Source organism: Fistularia commersonii, chromosome 22 (genome assembly GCF_037954325.1).
Source record: "Fistularia commersonii isolate RoL2024-O1a breed Wild chromosome 22, RoL_Fcom_v1.0, whole genome shotgun sequence".
NCBI lineage: Eukaryota > Metazoa > Chordata > Actinopteri > Syngnathiformes > Fistulariidae > Fistularia > Fistularia commersonii.
In genome coordinates, this window is record NC_141305.1 from 12,717,553 (window position 1) to 12,741,564 (window position 24,012).

General features: G+C 38.9%; 1 protein-coding gene across 1 annotated transcript in view; it reads right to left on the reverse strand.

Moving 5' to 3' along the window:
• Positions 1-7,923: 7,923 nt before the first annotated feature.
• The window catches only part of loxl2b (lysyl oxidase-like 2b), a 47,486-nt gene continuing 31,397 nt past the window's right edge, over positions 7,924-24,012 (reverse strand). Inside the window, exons 7-14 of the mRNA XM_086169704.1 lie at positions 19,610-19,761; positions 16,784-16,951; positions 15,576-15,741; positions 14,226-14,466; positions 13,070-13,185; positions 10,880-11,016; positions 10,658-10,769; positions 7,924-10,193 (exon numbers count right to left, since the gene is read on the reverse strand). Coding sequence (XP_086025830.1) covers positions 10,123-10,193; positions 10,658-10,769; positions 10,880-11,016; positions 13,070-13,185; positions 14,226-14,466; positions 15,576-15,741; positions 16,784-16,951; positions 19,610-19,761 — 1,163 coding nt within the window. The 3' untranslated portion in view covers positions 7,924-10,122. The remainder of the gene's footprint in view (positions 10,194-10,657; positions 10,770-10,879; positions 11,017-13,069; positions 13,186-14,225; positions 14,467-15,575; positions 15,742-16,783; positions 16,952-19,609; positions 19,762-24,012) is intronic.

Genomic DNA, 24,012 nt, shown 5'->3' on the forward strand with positions numbered 1-24,012 from the left:
CACTGGCGGCTTCTGCCAGTTTTGTCTTCATTACAAGCTGTACGTTTTCACAGAGAAGAACTCGAAGAATCAAGACACCTGGAAATAATTTGAAACAAAATTGAGGACAGTTATCTCTGGAACAGCCACACAAAGATAAAACATTAATACAATAATGTTACGTAAATTCTGATCTGGCAGTGCTTATTAAAATGCTGTCCTGTTCATTACAGAGAAAATCAGAAAAAGATTCATTGCTTGAATGTATCACTCAAGATTTTTACTAATTCAAATCCATTATTACATAATATAAGGTTCTTCCAAAAATAAGAATCCTGATAAAATCTCCTCAGGCCCACGCAAAGGATTGATTTCATTTATCAATTCTATTGTTTGGTTTTGTTTTTCCTCACAGCCGCTAAGGCTATCTAGCGCTGAGCTGTGTGCAGATAAATCTTATGTTCAGAACCGAACAGGCACACATCTACATACAGATTGCATTAATCTCATCTTAAACCTGAGCCCTCAGCTTTGCAGCCACAGTGGAACACTGGAATCATGGAATAAATTCTCTATTTTCAAAAAAGCTTAATTTCAATAGAAAAACAGTATGGAGGCATTTTTCGATTCACATCAGTGAAGCCGCAACAGTGTTTCCTGTGAGACCTCAGATTCTTTTGTGATCTAAAAACTGCACTTATACTTACATGGAAAATTGAACCAAGTTTTACATTTGGCGTGATGTTATGCTTAAAATTACAGGAGAAGAAAAGTGGGAAACAGCTTTGGGTCCTTAAGGCCTGTTTTGTAGAAACACTGTCAGACACAAAAATGTGAAATATGAAATATTTCAAGCCTCGGAGCCAAAAGGGCTAAAATGCCACATGAACAAGTGAGCAGACAGAGTTCTAACTCAGATCAGAACTCTCTTTTACAGTCGAACCTTTCAGTTTTCTTGTAATCACAATGATTGATGTTCTAGACCGCTTGGTTTCCCTTCTCCGCGCCAAAGACCACAGAGGAGCCCTGAGGCATTGTCTGCTGCGAGGTTGTCAAACTCACATTTGTACAAACTAAATAAAATCAATAACACTCATCCCCAAATGATGCATTTGTGCTTGGGCATTTTTGTTAACCATTTCATATCACAGCCCTTGAAAATGTTACAATGAAAAAATCATGAAAAAAAACTCTTTTTTGCTTTTTAATCTCATGTGACCAACATTGCAATTTGTTTTGTATTTTCATCTTGCCCTTGCCAGTTAGGATCCGAATGACTGGAAGACGTAGAAATGTGGATCACTTTCAGTGAACAGGAAGCAGTTAAAGAAAACAACACAATTTTTAAAAAATGTGCCCTCATCAGTACAATGGCTTTGTTTCACTGTATAAACCATATCGAAATTATTTTAGCCCATTGATTTCACGTCATGGTTGACTAATTGATGTCTCTTTGCGTAGTGTTTTGTGCTTCCACCTCAAAGCAGGAAGGTTGGTGCGTAGTTTACATGTTGTCGTTGCTTGGGTTTGTCATGTTGTCTGATTTCTCCTTTGCCACAAAGTGTACTTCTTTTTTTATTGAATATCTTTCATTTCTATGTTACTTTCTTCCACAATACAATTGTGTTGCAATTATAGTAAGATGAGAACAAATGAAAAAAAATGTATATACAGTATATACATGCACACACACAGCTATGACATTGTAAAGTCAAAAGATGTCCTAATAGATAAATAATAAAGGGTAAGATGTACTTTTTTATGGGGTGCTCAGCATTTTTTACATATATGAACGGAAAGGAAAAAAAAGATTCATTGTTCTCAACTAAGCTGCACTGAACTCTAATGCTTAAGAGTCAGGGCCTACAGGTGGGTTTCCAAGGGAGCTAGTTTTTTTATTTTTCCTGAAATCTCTCTTGACAAAAGATCCCTGACCATTTGCAAGCTTTCTATTGAACGTGGGATGAGTTTGTGTTTCCAGGCCTGTGATGGACTGCAGGCTCAATCATCCAGCTGCTCGCCCATGCATGCTGGAGGCAGTGCTGTTCTTTCCAGGAATGTGGAATTTAGCCTATTTATCAAAATGTTACTGCCAGTTCCTTCACAATTATTGCATTCCACTCAATCTTGGCCATAACGGCCTCTGTTTCAGGGGGCTCTTTATTCTCACGTATTGGAGGGCGTTTGACCTCAGTGCCTTTGCTATTTATTTGACTTACAAACCGTAACGTCTCCCTCCAGTCTGGACCTGGAAAAGTGAAGCAGAAGCCGGCGTTTTCGGATCAAACGCTGGAAATCTACTTGTATCGTGAAAATGCATCCAAACTAAGGTAAGAGGTAAGTCTCATAGATCTTATTGTTGACTATCAGACTATCAAAAAATAACTGCTTTACTCATTTAATCGCCTTGGTTATTTTCATGGGAGAGAGAAACTAGGAGTTTTGATAGCCCCCTAATAAAATGCATCTTGTCTTTATTCCAAAACTTTTTGTCTGGGATCGCTCCTTGTGTTCGAACTTGGACATTGACATCCTTTCTGAAAGGCTCAGACTGAGAGAAGGGATTGGGTGTCACAGTCTCAGCAAAAATTTCAGCAGCTGACTGAGGGGCCAATACGTTGGTTAAACAACCACAAGTCATTATAATCTGCATTTTACAAATATTCAGGCACCTCGTCCGGTCGGGCCCACCGCAGGCTGATCGGACCTGGATGTGTGACTGGTGCTTTGCCACATGGCGGCTCGGTCGTTCATTTTCAGCTGATGCCGCTCAATTCGGTGACATCAGTTTATTTCATAAAGTTTCTTTCTAAAATGAAATTGTCCCTTTGCCTGATGGAAATGCCGTTGTTTAAGTGATTTTGCAAAGCGTAAAACAAAACAAAAAAGGAACAAGCTCGAACAGTGTAGCTCTGGCACGGTTAGTGTGTGTGTGTGCATGTGTGTGTGGGTGTGTTTCAACTTCAGATAAGTTATAGCATGAACACAATACAGAGATGTGTTAATAATTCTAAACTCACTGTCCAGCTGAAGCAGATGGAATTCTCTTGCAGGTGTCTGCTCATAAACCAAACAAGTATATCAAGTTCAGGTTGGAATTTTTTACTCAGACTGTCCTGAGACATGTTATTTTTCCCATATCTCCTCTAATCAGTTTAAAAGGCTCTGCGGAATCTTCGTGTTTGTTGAAGCATCCTTGAAAGTCACCAAATATTCATACATTCATAAACACTCAGGCTAAACACTCCTGTGAACAGCACAGCTGTGCTTCTTTTTCCCTGAGGTCTCAGCTGGCTCATGTTACATATCTTTAGCTGATGGATTCCAGTGACCATTATTCCCCGTAAAACACAAACCTTTCTAAATCCTTTTCAAATCTTACCGTGGCAACAGGACTTGATTTCTTCACTCGAGAATGTTTCACCTCTCACTTCAGAAGCTTCTTCAGACCTGAAGAAGCCTCTCCGTCCAAACCATCTTAATCTGGTTCTGAAATACTGGAAGAAACGTATTGCATGAGAGGTGAGATGTCTTTTTAGGAGCAGAAATCAAGTCCCGCTGCCACGCTAAGATCTGACAAGGATTACCGTGACCTGGGATGACATAGAACCTCCAAAGCTGCTCAGTCGTCTTCTTTTTCTTCTTCTTTCAGTTGTTTTTCCGGGGGTCGCCGAAGCTAATGGAATAGCTCCATTCAACTTTGTTCTTTGTACCCGTTTACTTCAAACTTACTAACGTCATGGCCTCTTTCATAATATCCATAAATCTTCTCCTCATTCTTCCTCTGGACCTCCTGCCTGGCAGTATATATATATATATATACACTGCTCAAAAAAATAAAGGGAACACTTAAAAAACACATCCTAGATCTAAATGAATGAAATATTCTTATGAAATACTTTGCTCTTTACACAGTTGAATGTGCTGACAACAAAATCACACAAAAATGATCAATGGAAATCAAATGTATTAACCCATGGAGGTCTGGATTAGGAATCACACTCAAAATTAAAGTGTAAAAACACACTCCAGGCTGATCCAACTTTGATGTAATGTCCTTAAAACAAGTCAAAATGAATCTGTGTTGCTTCCTGAGTGGACACTATGATTTCACAGAAGTGTGATTGACTTGGAGTTACATTGTGTTGTTCAAGTGTTCCCTTTATTTTTTGGAGCAGAATATATATATACTGCCCACTATATTCACCATCTCTCATTCTTGCTTCTCTAACTTCATTTCCAAAACATCTAACATGCTCTGATGGACTCAGCATTTCATCTCTGTTATCTCCAGCTCTGTTCCTCAATGTCTCTAAACCACACGTGCTCTGATACTGTATTTTTCACACATTTCTCCACCTGTTCCAACCTGCGTGAACATGTTTCCTCACCTCTTTTGCACTTTCTCCACCATTCTGGATAGAAAACCTCACCTCTGTGTTCGACTCAAATAGATATATGTCTTACCTTGATACCAGTGATGCCAATCTAAGAAGAAAAAAAAAAAGATATTCTATCTGTGTAACAGTGGATGACCGCCAACATTTCTTGAAATAGTTACTCTTGGGTGTCTGTACGTAGGAATGTAGAGAATGTTCCTGAGGCTGATTTATAACACATATATTGATGATGACATCATTAATGATCCTTGAACATCAGATCCCACCTTATAAATCCAGAGTCAAACTTTGCAGCTCCTCCTGCTGAGATCCAGCCCAACACATCGGCAAAGGCAGTAAAGCAAACTCTGGCTCCTCTCCAACATTCCCAGTTCAGCGTTCTCCTACAGAGCAAACAGACATTACCTAAACACCACATAATGATTTGGGGAAGCTTACTGTTAAGACTTACTGAAGGACGCTTATGACAACTGTAATTTATCAGCTTTATGGTTCATTGGCTGGACATTTTGTATAATTTGTATAATTTGGCTTCACTGTAAACAATCCTCCCGTCTGCCACTGGGCTTTTGAAATGTCTGCTGCAAACACAGGATGGTCCTCTGTGGAGAAGTAGCCATTGTTTGGTTGAAGATGCTCCCTCTGTACACAAATATAATCTTATGGAAGTGTGATGCTTGTTTCAGCTGAGGTAGACACACAGCGCCTGTCGGGATATGCTCCTCAACCCCAGTCAACCAGGAAATTCTGAAAAAAAAAATATAACGTTCATAGTGGATGGATGGATGAAAAAGTGGAAAACACAAAATGAATGTGATTTAACAGAGAATTGGTGTGATGTCTAAATTTGACCACAGGGGGTCAGTCTTGGAATATTTTCAGTTCAACATGGACCAAATGAATGTTATGAAGATTTTAATGTTCATACTTATATTCCGTTATTTGACTGTTTTAAGGGAGTAATGCATGCATTGTTGTTATCACATCTATTTTACAGCTGTCAATGCTAAAGAATATCAGCTGATGGTTTATCGATGGAATGAATGCCTTTATCATGACAAAGTAATAATTTCCAACTATCTTTTGACTGTTTAAAAAATCTGAAACAAATGGCAGTGAGCAGACACTGATTTTTTTTTCCTTCTTTTATGGATTTTCTTAGAAGGTTTTGTCATTGTAATACTCAATATTACCAGGAGACAGCGTTTTTTTGTTTATGTCAGTGAGAAATTTCAACACTTCCCTTGAACATTCATAATTGAAACATTAGCTATAACCACCAACTGCTGCATGACAGCTGCTTATGTGTCTTTGCATATTACCATCTGCCAGGATGAATAATTGAAAAATGTATGTTTATTTTGGCCAAGAGAGAGGGTGGGAGAGAAAGAGAGAGAGATATGTTTTCAAGATCACAAAGTTGCGCTTTCCCTTATACATAGAAAGTGATAAATACTAATATTGAAATAAAAATCACATAAAAATCAGTATCTCTTTTAGAAATCTGACACTGTATCTTTACTTCAAATAAATATAATGCAATGATATAAATGCCTGGAGGAATAGTTGCCACCATGGAAAAAAGATAGTTAGGCTCAGAAGTATTTGGACGGTGACACGACTTATTTTAGCTGTTTACAATAACATGTTCAGGATACAATGATATAATCAATATAGGCTTAAAGTGCAGACTCATAGCTGTAATTTGAGAGTATACACATCCAAATAGGAGCAAGGCTTTAGGAATGACAGCTCTTTAATACGTAGCCGTCTCTTTTTCAAGGGACCAAAAGTAATTGGACAATTGACTCAGAAGGCTGCAAAAAAACAACAAGGCAGCATGGACTCTCCCCTCGGTAACCTGTCATCAATAAAAGGTCTAGATTCCAGGTGTGGCGTTTGCAACGGTCGGTCTAAGGAGCTCTAAATGGAGGTGAAGCAGACCATCCTGAGGCTGAAAAAAAAAGAAATCCATTAGAGAGATAACAGAAATGTTAGGAGTGGCCAAATCAAAAGCTTGGTACATCATGAGAAAGAAAAGAGTGAACTTGTGAGCTTGGGAACTCAAAAAGGCCTGGACGTCCACAGAAGACAGCATTGGTGGATGATCACAGAATGGTGAAGAAAAACCCCTTCACAACATCCACTCAAGTGAAGAACACTCTCCAGGAAGTAGATGTATGAGTATCTAAGTCTGCCATAAATAGAATACTTCATGAGAGTAAATACAAAGGATTCACCACAAGATGCAAACCATTCATCTGCCTCAAAAAAAAGGGAGGCCAGAATTGACTTTGCCAAAATACACCTGAAGAAGCCAGCCCAGTTCTGGAACAGCATTCTTTGGACAGATGAGACTAAGATCAAGCTGCACCAGAATGATGGGAAGAAGAATGTTTGGAGAAGAATTGGGAGAGCTCATGATCCAAAGCATCACATCTTCTGTAAAACATGGTGGAGGCAGTGTGATGGCATGCATGGCTTCCAATGGAACTGGATCACTTGTGTTTATTGATGATGTGACAAAAGACAGAAGCGGATGGATGAATTCTGAAGTGTATAAGGATTTACTTTCTGCTCAGATTCAGCCAAATGCAGCAAAGTTGATTGGACGGCGCTTCACAGTAGATGGACAATGATCCAAAACATACTGCAAAAGCAACCTGATGCTAACCATTGTGCCAGGATTCTCCACAAAACATAAAAAAAAATAACATTTTACTTCGGGTTATGTTTATTTGTCCAATTACTTTTGAGCCCCCGTAATGAAAAGCATTTGTATGAAAATAGCTGCAATCCTTACATGTTAAATCATATATTTTTGTTCAACCCCTTGAATTAAACCTTTAAGTCTGCACTTAAATTCCATTGTAATTGTTTATTTCAAATCCAATGTGCTGGCATGCAGAGGCCGAATCATGAAGATCGTGTCAATGTCCAAATATTTCTGGGCCTAACTGCAAGTGAAAGCCTTTCACCTAAATCGATTTTCTTTGATAAGCAAAGGGGAGCACGATGGCGCAGTGCTTAATGCTTCCACCTCACATCATTACATTACATTACATTACATTACATTTGGCAGACTCTTTTATCCAAAGCGACTTACAATAGAGGACATAAGGACTGCAAATAACACTTGCAAATACAAGATGCACAGGAAATATACAGTACAGTAAGCTTGGGTTAGTGAGTTTTTTTTTTCTTTTTTTTTTTTTTTGACAAAGACATACACACACACACACACACACACAAACACACTGCATAGCCTCAAGAAGGTAATTGGTTTTGATCTTGACAAGGAGCCTCTCCGTGTGGATTAACATGTTCTCCTGGTGTCTGTGCAGGTTTCATCCCCATCCAAAAACGTGCAGTTAGCATATAGGAGAATAAATTGCCCAGATGTGTGAACGTAGGTCTCTATATATGACACTACGATCAACTGCCACCTCCCGCCATGAGTCTGGATATCGGGAAATCGGTATAGATAATAAATCAATGAATCAATTAATTAAGAGGGACAGAAAAAAATAGACGGACGGATAAATTTGCTCCATAACTCAATCCTTTATTAGAGTTTAACACACAAAGCACTCAGTTCAAGTATACGGTCCGTATACATAATGTAGCTTTAACATAAGCTGCTCCCTCAGAAAACAGAGGGCCAGCTCTATAGCACCATTATACAAAGTACTAGAACACTGGATTCACACACATTTTTGTGCAAATTGAGTTTTTAGACAAGACATAAAGCTAAACCTGACTAAACCAATAGTTTAGTGGTTGATAACATTTCAAGGCACTAATAATTATTTTTTTCTTATAACTTAGAGTGTAAAAACACATCTAAACTGAAAAGCATGCTCTTCCTCTGGCTTGATCGATCTCTGCTGTGCAGGATGGAAATCTCCTGTTTATACATAACCAGAGAGAAGGAAATGGCTGAATGCCTCCTCTACAACATGAATCTGCCCAGAAATGAGCTCAGGCACTTTTAGATGAGGTTGGAAGCTAATATTCGGCTACTTGGTCACAGTCTTGCTCCTGCATGAGGCCTTAAAACATTTAGTCACTGGGGATATTCTAAGGCCCGTGTTTCATGAGTTTCCAAAGAGAGAAAAAAAAGGGGGCAGGGAGGTTGGTTAGATGTGATGATTTAATATATGCTCTTTTTTTTTTTGGTCACGTACAAGTTGTAAGTTTCCATACTTTAAGAGTAAAGTTGTCCCACAGCTTTCCTCAAATGTTTCAGGGAAACTGAAAGTGAAAATTGTTCACGTCGGAAAAAAAGTAAAGCAAAACGAAAAGACAGAGGTGTCCCAAAGTGGGTTTTTATATTTGCTCGAAACTGCTCAGATTCAAGAGCCAGACCAGAGCAGAATGTTTGCTCGGTCTCCTTTATGAAGTAAGATCAAGTATATTACTGTTAGGAAAATTTATCAAATATAAGAAAAGTACTTATTATTCAAAATGGCCAAACCAGCGTTGTCGTTCTCTTTTATCAATAACATTATAGAAATTTAAGTGGCACATTTGTGAAAATCAAGTTAATATCAACACACGGTGTGAAATGATGTTAAGTCAGAATGACGTTGGACTCTTTACAGTGTCGTTGAAAATTAAAATCAGATTGGGTTTGTTCATAACATTGTTGTTATTAGATGCCTGCCACCGAATTTTGGTCACATGATTTAATTCAAAACATAATGTAGATAATGTAGTGCTAATGTTTCTATACCACCCAATATATTTTATATCTGAAATAAAGATGTTCTGTTTAGCTAAATGTAAGCTGATGAACCCTAAAGAGGATTAAACAGCATCTGTGTATCACTTGGGCTGCAGTTGTAATCTGAACAATTCAACTTATTGGAATATTTCCATGACAACCAACAAGGACTGCAATGGAGTGGAAACCTCCAGAAAATTCTTTTAAATACTAGACTTTTTCTTTTTTTATCAAACAGTGTTTCAACAAGCATTACAAATATGATGTGATTTAACACAACATATTTCATATAAAATGATTAACTAAAATAAAACATATGAGGTCCTAATTATTTCTACTTCTGTATCAGAAGTAAATTAGACAGAAAGAGTGGTAACACCTACACCGGACACAAAAAATGTAAAACGTATTCCTGGATTAACTGCTCCAAAAAAATTTTTTTCATCTTCTCCTCAGCATGTGACAGATTTATGTTAAAGGCCTCTCAATGTTTCCGGGGAGGATCAGAGATTAAATACTGCAGTTTGTTTATCAAAAAAAAAAAAAAAAATAGCTTGAAGGCACCTCAGGGAGTTTGGGGCTAATTTTGTATGTTCCTTTTAAGGCCTCAATGTGCATTAAGGCATGACTTCTTGACAAAACCTCAGTGTGTCTAGACTTCAGTGTGTGTGTACGTGTGTTTGCGTGTATGCGCGTGTGTGTGTGTGTGTGTGTGTGTGCGTCAATTAAGCTCAAGGGAGGATTATTTACAAATCCTCGTCCTCCTCTGCCGATCTGTCGACTCTACTGATGAAACACCTGCCGCTTCCAAGCAGCCTCAATCATCACTCATTTATTTAATGCAGGAGGAGAGTTTCACCAGGAGGCTTTAGTTGGGTGCAAAGGGGGAATCAAATTTTCTTATTTCCGTAGAGGGGGATAAAAAGGAGAAGGTCAGAGGAAGCTCCTGCCGCGTGGTTGAAGTTGACACAGGCAGGAGGAATCTGCACGCTGTCGATTCCTCAACTGCCTCTTCTTTTACCTGTGGGTCAGCTGGTTGTTGAGGAGGCCTGGGAATGTCTGCTCTGTCTCGGTGCTTAATGAGCCTCCTGACATGTCAACACACACATACACACACACACACACACACACACACACACACACACATAAAGTTAACACCAAAACTCTGCTCCTCTGCCTCTAAAAGTCACTTTATAGTTCATGTCATGAGAGATGAGATGAGATGAGATGAGATGAGATGAGATGAGAACAACTTTATTTATCTCAAAGGAAATTGTTGTGCCAGAGTTTCAAGCAAAAACATAACAGTAATAGATAATAGTTGTAATGGAATGTTGTAGGAAAGTTAAAAAAAAAAATAGTAGAAATGTAGTAGTAGATATAGTAGAAATGTAGAAAAATAGTAGGAATGTTGCAGGCAATTGTTGTAGGCAATAGTAGGCATTCATTTTGCTGTTTTTTAAAATAAAACAAAACCCTCATGTTTTTTTTTTTTTCTCATTTGTAAATAATAAAGCCGGTGGGGGGGGGTTGCAAATTTAAGATATCTTACCGTTGTGGCAGCTGTACATCCACACACGATGCCCATCATATCTACATCTGCACTTCAAAATGTTATTGCTGTAGTCTGACTCGGGAACCTCATAGTTGGGGTTAATTATTATCTGGAACAGAACAAAAATAAATCAAATAAATAAGTAAAAAGGGTGTATCATTTATGCATTATCAGTAATGGGTATTAAAAAAGAACGACACAGCAGAAGAAGACCCTCACCTGGAAGATATAATCCCCAGGCTGGACTTCAGTGATGTCAATCCACTGGCAATCAATGTCATGTCTATAAGTGTCCCAGCAGCCGACGGTGATTCCCTGCTCCCCGAAATTAGCACATTCGTACCTCTTCTCAATGCCTGGGGTCATACGAGGACACTACGGGTCAGCAATCGCTGTCAATTCTTGGCTCACCATCACTTAGTTAAGGTACTCTGTCGGTGTGTATTCACATCTAATCCTGCTGTGTTACCTGAAAACAGTCAGAGCTGTTTAAGAGGGATGGAGTGTCCGTGTGGAAGTGTAGTTTCTGGAAAGGTTGTTTTGGGACATTTTGAATATGTGACTGTGATGTAATGTTCCTTTTTTTAATGTTTTTATGTATTTATTTTAGGTATCTTTGACCTGCAAATTACCTGACTATAGCAGCCAAAGTTCTGGTTTTACAGTTAATTAATTCTGCACTAGAATAAAAATAATAATAAATAATAATAAACATAATAATAAATAATAATGCAGCCTCAGGGAGGGCACAGGCCAGTGTCTCCTTGAGCCAGTCTCAAGGCCGGCAAAATACTGAGGGTTGCGTCGGAAAGGGCATCCAGCGAAAAACTTTTGTCAAAACCAAACATGTGAATCAATCATAATAACCAGATCATACCCGATTGTCCAAGACCCGGGTTAACAACCACCGCCATTGGTACTAATGACCTACAGGGAACCAATGGAAACTGGGCTACCATTAGTCAAAGAAGGAGAGGAGGAAGGCGTGTTCGGAAGCAAAGATATGAGGAAAGGTAAGATCCTGGGACTGAGAGCAGGGACTATACTCGGGGTGGATATGCTGTGTGTCCAGGAGACCAGGGGGAAAGGTAGTAAGGCTAGAAGCTTAGAAAAGACAGGAACATAGGGTAACTTATAAGAGCGGAGGTAGGAGCACGCAGGTGGACTACATCTTGTATAGACGAGGTAACCTGAAAGAGATCAGTGACTGCAAAGTAGTTCTTGGTGAGTGTAGTCAGACAGCATAGCATGCTAGTTTGTGGGATGACTCTGGTGACAAGGAAGATGAAGAGGACAAAGGCAGAGCAGAGGACAAAGTGGTGGAGGCTGCAAAGGGAGGAGTGTTGTATGTAGAAGCTCTGAGCCCCTTCTTGTTTGCAGTGGTGATGGACAGGCTGACAGATGAGGTTAGACAGGAATCACCATGAACCATGATGTTTGCAGATAACATTGTGATCTGTAGTGAGAGCAGAGAACAGGTTGAGGAAAATCTAGAGAGGTGGAGATATTCTTTGGAAAGGAGAGGAAAGAAAGTTACTCGCAGCAAGACAGAGTATAACCCAGGTGGAGCAGCGAGGCTACAGGGAGTGGATATCAAGCAGCTGGAGGATTTCAGGTACTTGGGGTCAACAGTCCAGAGCAGCAGAGAGTGTGGAAAAGAGGTGAAGAGACGGGTTCAAGTAGCTGAAGAAAAGTGTCAGGGATACAATGTGATAGAAGACTATCAGCTAGAATAAAAGGAAAGGTGTACAAGACAGTGGTGAGACCAGCAATGCTATATGGACTAGAAACAGTTACAATGACGAAAAGACAGGAGGGAAGAGCTAGAGGTCGCAGAGATGAAGATGCTAAGGTTCTCTTTGGGAGCGACCAGGATGGATAGGATCAGGAATGAGTCTATCAAAGGAACAGCACATATTATATGTTTTGGCGAGAAGGTCAGAGAAGCCAGACTGGGATGGTTGGGTCATGTACAGAGGAGGGATAGTGAATATATTGGTAGGCGGATGTTGGAATTGGAGCTGCCAGGCAGGAGGTCTTGAGGAAGCCCACAGAGAAGATTGAGGATACAGAGAATAGGGTGAGATGGAGAAGGGTGATTCGCTGTGGCGACCCCTGAAGGGAAAAGCCGAAAGTAGAAGAAGAAGAAGCTTTACGACCTGGCTATTTTCACAATCTTGGATCTTTACAGTGTGTTTTCCAGGAAATTCAGGGAGACTGGCATTGATCTGTCAGGTTCACAATTGGGTAAACAGTAAATATTAAACCACACAATATAGCCCTTAAGGTTTAATACAGGCAAGTGCTTAACAATGACCCAGTTAGATGAGCTGAGGCTTAAATGCAACTATAATGTGATACAAAACAAACAACATATGACGATATAATGAGTCGTGGTGTCATCCTCACCTTCATCACACTCTGAGTCCTCCAGGCAAAAACTGGCTTTGTGTCCTTCCGCCACTTTGGTGCCATTGTGACTGAACAGGTCATAGATAGTGAAGACCTCCATGCTGTGATAATGTCTACACACACAGACACACAAACATTCACTCAAACTGGACATGTAGCATAAAAGTGCATAGAGAACTCAGTGCCCTGTTATGAAATAGAGCAAAGTGATGCTGTCAAGTATGTAACGTATGGAACACGGAGCTGCTAGACATGAGCAAAACCTCTAGATCCGCAAGAACCACAAGAATGAGGGACTTTCTGTGGTGTGATGGACGGCAGCTTTGGCTGCTAGAAACGGAGGAGGAGGGGAGGAGGTCAACCTTCGCATTCCGCTGGGAGTCATTTTTTCAATGATGTGGTAAGATTATTAAATAACAAACTAACGTCTGGATTATGAGGTGTTAACAGCTCCGTCGAGAACATGTACTACAAAAGTTATGGTCTGATTAACTGGCCATTTGTCCACAATGGAGAAGACAAAACTGCACATTCATCACCAAAATGATTGTTACTTTTACAAGAAATATTTGATTAGTGTTTGTATATATAGTTGCAATCACTTACAATCTTGAAACAAGATTTCAGTCAGTTCAAAAGCACCATGAATACTAACATACCTTTTCAACATCTTAAAAACACTATTTTTATATTGATTTAGCATTCAGAAAAGTTTACATAACCCCAAGTTAAGACTGGATCCTAGCGTTTAAATCTTTATTTCCACATATTTATCTTTTATATATATAATTTTACAGGACTGCGATAAAATGGAAATGTTTTATTTTTGGAAAATTGCAGCAACTTTATCCACCGTGGTACAGTTTGGCCTGTGGCATTCTTGTCAAAACAAAAAATAAAAAAAACAACCTTGTTTCACTTTACTCAAACCTCCTGCCAGCATTTGGCTTTGTTTATTTTATTTTTTTTGATGAACCAGAAAACTCTGCTGCTAGTTAATACCAAATGCTCTAGGCATATTCCACATTACTACCATGCTAAATACTGTAATATTATTTATATAACATTTAATTTTCAAGTTTATCTCATTAACGGCACTAGGATACACTTTGATTAATCAGTTTAACCTTTTGCATTTTCTGCTGACACTAACCTGTGGCAGTCGTGCCACACCCAGGATTCTCTGCTGGCTTTGGGCCGGAAGTCGGACTGGCCGTTGTTGTGGATCTGGGAGGAGAAGCGCAGGAGGCGGCGGTAGGAGTTGGCTGGTGTCTGACTGGAGGTGGTGGAGAGACAGTTCTCCTCGTATGCGCACTGCAGCATGAACATTGGCCGGTCTTCCATGTAGGTGGTCTGCTCAACCACCTGAGGGTTCAGCACCAGGTCAGGGGCCGCTGGTAAGACAGGGACCAGATAGGGATGAGTGAATCTCTTATAAACATACACCTTTAGTGAAAAAAACAAGTTGAACTTTTCCACATGCAGAGCTATTTTGCTTATTTCACAATGCAGACCACCAGAGTGAAAGCTGTAACAGGATATGTCAAAATCAAATTAAATCAATCACGGGAGGTACGGTTTCACAATGCTCAGTGCTTTCCTCCGAGCTCTCTTGGTTTCCCCCAAAGTCCAAAATGCTACATGCAGAAGCGTCACTGGAGACCCTTAATTGCCTAGAAATGTGAATAAGAGTGAATTGTTTTCTGTCTCTGCCCAATGATTTCTCGCATGGGCTCCAGCCTACACAAAACCCTGACTGCAGGGTAAACAGTTTGGATTATGAATTAAATTAATGAATGATCAGAGAAATAAATAAATGAAAGATACCAAAAAAATATAGATTCCCAAAATAGCCATGTTTGGGATATTTAAGGGTCAGTGCATGAATTGTACATGCTTGTATGGACACGGTCCAAAATTTGAGGGCCAAGGTTCACCAAAATACTCTACAGAAAAGAGAAAGAAATAATGAACATTTTCATTAAAAAAAGAAAGACAGTTTGATTTTCTTTTCTTAACAGATATAGATTAAACATGAAACGAAGGAAGGAATACTTTATTGTGTATCTTTTAATTTCTGTTATATCTTTGCAATTTTCACACATTTTTAGCCAACTTGAAATGATTTTCAGGTTAATTTTCATGATATGTATACAATTTATTGATTGTTTATAGTTCATCGAAAATTAATAAATGATTTTCCTGATATATTCATTTCCTGGCCTCTAGAAGCTTCCCTCGAACCCTGAAGGAACCTGGAGGTCTAAATTTTTCAAACATACCAACTGCATAAGTCATTTAAATGAATAATAAACAAAGAAAAAAAATGTTTGCACAAACTGATATATTAACCACAAGACCAGGGATCCTTTGACTGATGCCTCTACTGATAACTTTCAAAAAGAGAATGCGCTTTTTCTTCAATTTATTTTCATTTTTTTTATTAGCTGGAAAACATTTGGAGTTTTAACCGATTAATATTCAGAGATCATGTGCATCTTACTCTCAGAGCAGGAGACCCCAGCCGCGTGGCGCCCCCCTCCCCTGGAGCAGCTGAGGTGTTCTCCATGATGTAAGCAGTGGGACAGACTCATTTCTGTCCCCGAGCAGCGTACGCCACTCATTACCACGGGGTCGTTGCCTACTTGTCCTGGCCAGTACCATGTCTCCTGGGGGGGATAAGGAATTGTCCATAAGTTTAATACATATACATATCAAATTGCTCTTGAGGTAGGAATTACTTGCTTGACCAAAGATCTGTGGAAACTGTAGCCTTCATTGCATCATGCAACATGTTTTTTTGTACATAGCATTTTGACTTTTTTTTTTTTTTTTTTTATCGAAGTAAAACGAGTAAAAGTTGTCAATATTAGTTGTTACTTGTTTTTGTGTCCCCATGTGCCTCCCTATATATATTAGTCAAATAAACATTACTATTCACACCCATGTCTGACATGGAATATTGACAGATGAAAAGAAAAAAAAAAAGTCTTGAAGATCTTGTGATTAAATGATTCTAGTAGAACATCATGTTGCCCTAAGAACCTCTCGTCCTTCCTGGTGTTCCCCGCAGATAATTATTTTCTTCCATCTAACCCTCTTCTATGTATGAATATACAGAACTGTGAACAACAATTTATTTATATAACTCAATTGAAGCATTTATTAATAACAGAGACATATCAAATATTCCCTTTAAGTTTTTAAAACTTGAAAATTATTACAACCCCCTTGGTAGTTCCAACATTCACTTTGGGAACATATTAAATTTAAGTGTAAAAGCATTACGTTCTCTGTCATATTCCAGACTAACCACTAGAGGGACACCCTGCTCCTTGAATGTCATGTCTGTATTGCTTCAGCCCGATGGTCAAGTTAAATAGAAATACCCATTTCTGTATTTATGACATGTTAGGTTTTCATCATGTTTAAAATCGTCAATTGGCGATCAACCTAACGATGATCCTTGATTGATACAAAAATGACTTTTTGAAGAATGGTTTTCTCTGCAGTCACTTTTTACCAATACACAAGGTGTACACATCATTGCCCAGTAAACAAACCTTTTAAACTACAAGAATCTAAATTGTCCCATATCAAATAAATGACAAAACGAACATATGCCGTAGATGAAAGAAATCGGGTAAACACTACATACTATTTGTGAAGTACTATTAAGAGCAAAATGTTGTTCCATTCTGGCTCTTATACCTGGAAAGCGTTGCTGGCAAAGCCCAGGCCCAGCTGTCTGCAAACCACCATGGCCTCCATGGTCCCCCAGCCCTCACTGCACACCGTCCCCCACACAAAGGAGCCATTTCTCTCCACCAACACCTCCACACGACCCTCAAAGGGGTTGCGGCCGCCATTCAGACGGAGCTTTGGGAACAGACAGAAAGAGATAGAGGTCAGGCAGACAGTGTAGCTCAGCTATGCCTGTGCTTAATGTGCTCACATGTGTTTACTTTAACAAAAAGTGTCTCGCAGGACACAGAAACTCGCAGCAGTTGTGTTGCAGGGATCTCAAACCCATAGCATGTGGGATGATATCTCGTGTCCTTCTGCTTGATATCAACATTTAGTGTTTTCCTCTCACACCTTTTTGCTCAGTTGTGATATTGTGATAGGTCATCTGATAACTTTCCACTCCTGTTGAAATGGTAAACTAGAAATTAATCTCTTAAAACCCAGGTTCACTTAAGTTCAGTCTGCGGACTAAAGAGATTCCACATGTTGAACTTTAGTCATCCATTCTGGGTGTGTTTAAATAAAGGCATCAGCAGCAATTTAATGTCTATGTCCAGCGCTGGAAAGCTTGAAAGAACTCCAAATAAAGATAGATTCCAGTATCCTGCAGAGCCAGCGTGAGAATGTTGAGAATTGCTCAGACCCTGAGTTAACTAAACCCCGAGCATCATTATTAGGATGGTAGAAATAACTATTATCTGGCAGCTTCTGCGACTCACCTGGAAATGATGTCAGTATTTTCGACTACAAGGCAAAATGTGACCATCAGCTGACCGTTCATTTGCCTGTATATAAAATCCAAATTTCTTTGTTTCTCTCGGATAGTATTTAAAATATTCATTTTGAGGCGGTAAATTCTGCTCTGTAATACTGCAAATAGGTTAAGGGTTGACTAATTATTAGTTTTTTTATTATTATTATCATAAGAATCTTTATTGTTAGTAGTAGCAGTACTACTAATATGCAGTAGTACTCATTCACATTACATTACTTTTAGAAAAATGCTTTTTTAATTTTTTTATTTTGGCTCTTTGAATGAAATTTAGGAGAAAAGAAGGAAAATCTATTGAATTTATCTGAAAAAAAAAAATGGTTTCTTTAAAGAATTCAGCCTCAGGAGTGTGAAGCCAGACAGAAAATGATGGTGGTTTGTAGGATGATTCGACACATGAAGAGAACAATAACAGAACTGGTCTTGTCTGGAAGAAAAGTAGATAAGGACACTTGGTGATGGAATAAGGAAGTATAAGAGTATAGAGGTTCACAAAGAAGAAGTGGGACACTCAGGAGACTGAGGAGAACAGACAGCAGCACAGGGAGATACAGCACAAGGTATCTGTTTGATAACAAAGACGAAACAAATGTGAAAACTTGTATGGTAGGTTGGACAGTAAGGAGGGAGAAAATGATTTTTACTGGTTGGCAAAACAGAGAGATAGAGATGGAAAGGACGTACAGAAGGCTCGGATGATTAAGGATAGAGAGGGAAACGTATTTGACAGGTGTAAGACGAGCGACGGTAAGATGGAAAGAGTACTTTCAAGAGTTGATGAATGAGAAAAATAAAAGTGACGAGATTAGTTAAGTTAAGGTGAGAGAGGGCGTTGAAGAGGATGAAGAGTGGGAAGGAAGTTGGTCCTGATGATACCTGGAGGTATGGAAGTATTTAGGTGAAGTGACAGTCAAGTTCCTGGTTGAGATTACTCAACAGGATCTTAGAGAGAGGAATGGAGAAGTTTGAAGGGCATTTTTAAGAATAAGAAGGGTGTGCAGAATTGCGGCAACTATAGAGGGATAAAGCCATACAATGAAGTTATGGGAAAGAGTAGTGGAAACTAGACTGGGAGCTGAGAACTCAGCAAGGTATGCTCTGGAAAGGAGGAATGAAGGTTTGCAGTAGCAAGAAAGAATGTATTTGTGTGAATGAGACAGACCCAAGTGGAAAGCTGAGGGATTGGAGATAAAGGAGGAGGACTTTGAGTACCTGGGGTCAACAGTCCAGAACAATGGAGTGTGGAAAAGAGGTGGGGAAGTGGGTTAGAGCAGATTGGAACAGGTGGAGAAACTTGTCAGCGGTATTGTGTGATAAAATAGTATCGCCCAGAAAGAAAAGAAAAGTGTAAAAGACAGTAGTGAGACCAGTGATGCTGTACGGTTTGAGGCAGTGGCATTGAAGACAAAACAGGAGGCAGAGCTGAATATGTTGAGGTTTTCTTTAGGAGTGACCAGGATGGATAGAATCAGGAATGAGTCCATCAGAGGAACAGCACATATTAGATGTTTTAGAGAGAAGGTCAGAGAAGCCAGACTGAGATGGTTCAGTCGGGAAAGTGATTATACTGGTAGTAGAATCCTGGGATTGGAACTGCCAGTCATGAGGTCTAGAGGAAGACCGAAGAGAAGACTCATGGATGTAGTGAAAGAGGACAATGAAGTAAGTTGGTGCGAGAGAAGGTGATACAGAGAATAGGGATCGATGGAGGAGGTTGGTTTGCCGTGGTGACCCCTGAAGGGAGTAGCCAAGGAAAAGTAGATTAGTTAATTGAAATGCCTATGCAGTGATCTTATTGAGAGTGTTGTAAAATTCTATTTAATTAACACATTTTACAAATGTGGTCATCATTCATGTCAACACTTGCACTACACAACAAAGCACAATCGGACAAATGAAACAAAAAACGGGTTTCTATAACAGTATCATGGCGTAACAATATTTGACATCATATCACTTTTTAAGTCAAAGTCAAATTCAAAGTCAGCTTTATTATCAAAAAGTCCTTTTCGACTCACTCTCTCTTGGAAGCCCATAGCAGGGATGTTACACCTGACAGCTGCGTCCTCCTCATGGCTGCAGCCCAGAGCCTCCTTGTTGAAGGCACACTCTGTGATGGACTTCTCAAATCCGGAACACTCCACCTCGTTCATGTGCACAGGACCCATACCTGGGAAAAAAAAAAAGTAGGGACCATATAATCAAAGTTTAACTGGCAATAGTTTAACATTTTTGCACCTACTCGGAGGAGTACACAATATAAACCAGTATACGAATACACAACTACTGTTCCTTTTCTTCACTTATTACAACAGCCACTAATTGATGCTGTCTTTATCAGGTGCAATACAGATGCCAAATGTTAAAACACTAAACACACTAAAATTATAGACATAGATAAATGAATACATAAGTAAATAATTCTGAAGCATGACTAAGTAAATGACTTGTTAAGTTGTATGTTAGTTGCTTTTTTGGTTTTTATCATTCTCAACATATTCAGACTGACTTCACACATAAGTAATACATAAGTAAATAATTCTGAAGCATGACTAAGTAAATGACTTGTTAAGTTGTATGTTAGTTGCTTTTTTGGTTTTTATCATTCTCAACATATTCAGACTGACTGCACAAACGGTCTATACAGTAAGTGAAAATCAAAGATATAGAAAAAAGTGTAAGTCTTAAAGAAGAAAAACCTAAGGGTGAATCTGTTGATCATCTAAAACTGGTACTAAACAAATAGAATGGATTTCAAAGTAGGGTGTTGAGTCGTTTTGACTGGGCTGGGATATGTCAGCAGCGCAAAAAAAGATGTTATTTTACTGTTTTAATGATGAGAAATTTGATGGGATGAACTTTTACATTGAAAGAAATACATTTCCCACAATGCAACAAACTGTAGCAAATTGTTTAATTGTCTGAAAGCATGTTTGAGATATCCATCAGAGGCAGGGTATTTGCTGGATCAGTTACCAGTCGATTGCAGGGTCACATACAGAAACAAACATTCACTCCCTCATTCACACATTTCTATCCATCTTCAATACCAGCATCTTTCTCTCTCTTATGAGACTGTTCTCAACTGGGATTGTTTTTTTCTCCCTCTGGTAAATGATGGCCAGTAATAATGTAAATGTATAATGTAAAATAATGTAAAATGACTTGTGAAAAGTGAACATTAGTCACGCTACACGTGGTTGGTATGTGCAGCGGTGACACAAAGCACGTCTCGCCTTGGAAATAGAACTATTTCTAGTTCAAAGCAGCTGGATATTATTGGTATGATGAGGGTTTTCCATGCACTGAAAACAGGTGAGCGTGGCCTTTACAACATGGTACACATCTGCTGAGTGAGCATGTAGAAATGGGTCAGTGGAATAACTAATTTAGGTTGTCAGGGGGGAACCTGTGGTACCTGCAATTAATCCTACTCTTAACCCACTTTACGTCAGCATGTTTGAGAGGATGAGTCTTTCTGAAATGCTTTAACATGGTAAGAAACGCTGCGCTTCTTCTTTTAATTTCAGCTGCTCCTTTCAGCGTTTAATTCCACAATCCAAAAACGTGCAGAGGGTTCACTGGAGACCCACTACTGCCAAGACATGTGAAAGAGTGAATGGTTGTTTGTCTCTATATGTGGCTATGTGATCCACTGGCGGTGAACCCGCCTTCTGCCGAATGACAGCCGGGATAGAATCGGACCCCTGTGACCCTGGGCAGTAGGTGATGGATGAATGAATTAAAAATATTAAAGTAAATTAAAACTTCACTGGGCAATTAATGGTATTTGATTTTTGACAATAAAACTCGGCAACACAGCTGAAACCTAAATATCTGTTTTAAACAAATAGAAAAGATAAGACAAGTGTAGCCTCTGACCCTTCCTGGCCTGAAAATTGTTGGTTTTATTAAGTTTAATTTAAGCTTAAGTTTGTCATACTAGCTATGCTTTTTAGTTGTTTATTTTTTTCTACAGCAATAAGTGGCTTCATAGATATGTTCAATTGTTGAGTAAAAGCTCAACAAGAGGCATGAGTTGCACTTTTATGGATTTAGGGGTGATGTGGCACAAGAGGGAGAGCGACTGTCTTTGGACCAGAACATTCTTGTTTTGATTCCTGGCTCCTCCGAGGGTGTCGAAGTGTTGTCGAGCAAAACACTGAACCCGGCTGCTGCCAGACGGCAGCCAACTGCTCATGCTTCATTCATGATGGGTTAAATGCAGAGAAGAGTACTATTATTATTCTCTTCTTTGAACTTTCAGTTGGACATTTTTTTCCGCCTCGCTTCAAAATGTCCACACAGGGATTTCCATAAACCCTTTTTGTGAGAGACAACTGGGTTCACACAGCTCAGGGCTGAATTTGCCTTTTGCTACCTAACAATGTAATAAATCCAGTTCCAGTTGACTGAATCACCTTTAAGGTGAAGAGGAACGCTTCCAGGGCAGAACAGCCTGAAAATGTTTTGAATATGTGGGTTTTCGTCTCCTCCGCGGGGAAAACAGGCCGTCCTTACAAAATTGAAAACTATCATTCAGAGCTGGACAGCAAAATGCTGTTCCAACTGCTCTTGGTGTTTTACTGAGCATGATTGCGCCTCGTATATTTAATTTATTCGTGCTTTTCCTATTCAGTGTATGACACAGCTTGTTAATACAGAAAATTGATTATTCTTATTTAAATATGTTCTTTAAGTCTTTAAGTAGCAATTTGACTTCAACAGTGTGTAATTTTAGCACTGTAGTTACAGTAGTTACATGGAAATGGAATTAAAACCCCCATTTATTTTTCCAGTGTTGTGCTTCATGAGAAATAAATAAGACCTTTATAAATAGAAATTCCTTTGACTATCTGATTGTGAAATAATGAATGTACATAAAGTGTAATCCTGTCAAAATGATTTGTTATTTAATTATTGAATGTTTCAAATTGACATTTTATGTCTTCTTCATCTTCCTTGTTATCTTTCTTTGATTTAGGTTTTTTTTTTATTTGTTTGTTTGTTTGTGCTTTTTGTTGATGAAACTGTGAAACCACCTCACAACAAGAAGGTCCCTGGTTCAATTCTGACAAGAGGGCCTTTTTGTGTGGTGTTTGCATATTCCTGCTTCTGCTCCGGTTTCCTACCATGTTCCAAAAACATGGCAGCATGGAAAAAAAATTGAAAAATTGCCCAAATGTCTGAAAGAGAGAGTTTTTGTTTTTTCTTTACTACAAATGTTGCCCGCAGTTGACTGGCAACCGGTCCGGGTTGTATCCCCTCTCTCACCCAATGACAGCTATGATAAGCTCCAGCATCCCCTGTGACCCTGAGTACAGGATAAGCGGTAAAAGATGGATAGATGGAAGGATGGATGAATGGATGATAAAATAAAAAATATAAATGGAGAAAAGGGGACATGAGAATATGCATTGGCTTGATTTCTCACCCAGGTTGGTACCCAGGTTGATGAGGGCAACTTGGGCTTCCCCGTGGGGAGTGGGGGACATATGACGCCAATCTGGTCATAATGGGGTAAGTAATTTAGTATTTAGCTAAACCCTATTTTGTTGACAAGGCTTGTTTCCTAATTGGTTGAAATTGCTAGGCATTTAGATGTGATTTAGTTTGACAGGGAAAAAATATGAGCAAAAGCCCTTTCTTATCAACAAAAAGATTACTTTGGCAACTTCAGTGCAGCATGAAGAACTGCCATGTAGGTTGGATTAAATCCTTGAGTACTGCAAGTAGGAAAGGGAGGATGTCTTCAAGAAAAAGCCTAGACGCGACCCTCTGAACAATAATTTGTGGCCCCCTGCCTGAAATCAAATCTTTATATTAATGCAGCCTGCATTGTCACATGCATCCGGGGTTTTTATACAGTGGGTTTAAAAAAAACGGGCAAGGAAAAAATGAAAAAGTAACTTTGGAATGTATTTTTAACTTCAAAATTTGAAAAACTAAATGACTTTTTGCTAAGAAAAACATCTAGTGACATTGTTAAAATGATCTTTTCTTTTCTTATTTGGATAAAAAGCCCAAAAACAATAGCAAAAAAAAAAACGGCCAAAATTAAAAAGATTGATTTAATAACCAGAATAGCCTTGTAAACATTATACCTCCTCTTGTACATGCTACCAATACATTTTCTAATAAATTCTAGTGGCAAATTTTCCCACTGTGACAAGATTTTCTCTCAACTCAACAATATTTTTAAGGTGCACTTTTGTAATTTCATCAATTCTTTTTTAATATTCATTTATAATATTAATTCGTCATATATTTTTTAGAGGAACAGTTCATGACATATAAAGATTTTCACTATATACCTGTTTACCTCCTTTACATTAACCCTCATATTATGTTAAGGGTCAATTTGACCCATTGGGTCAATGGGTGAAATGGGTCAAATTGACCCTTAACATAATATGAGGGT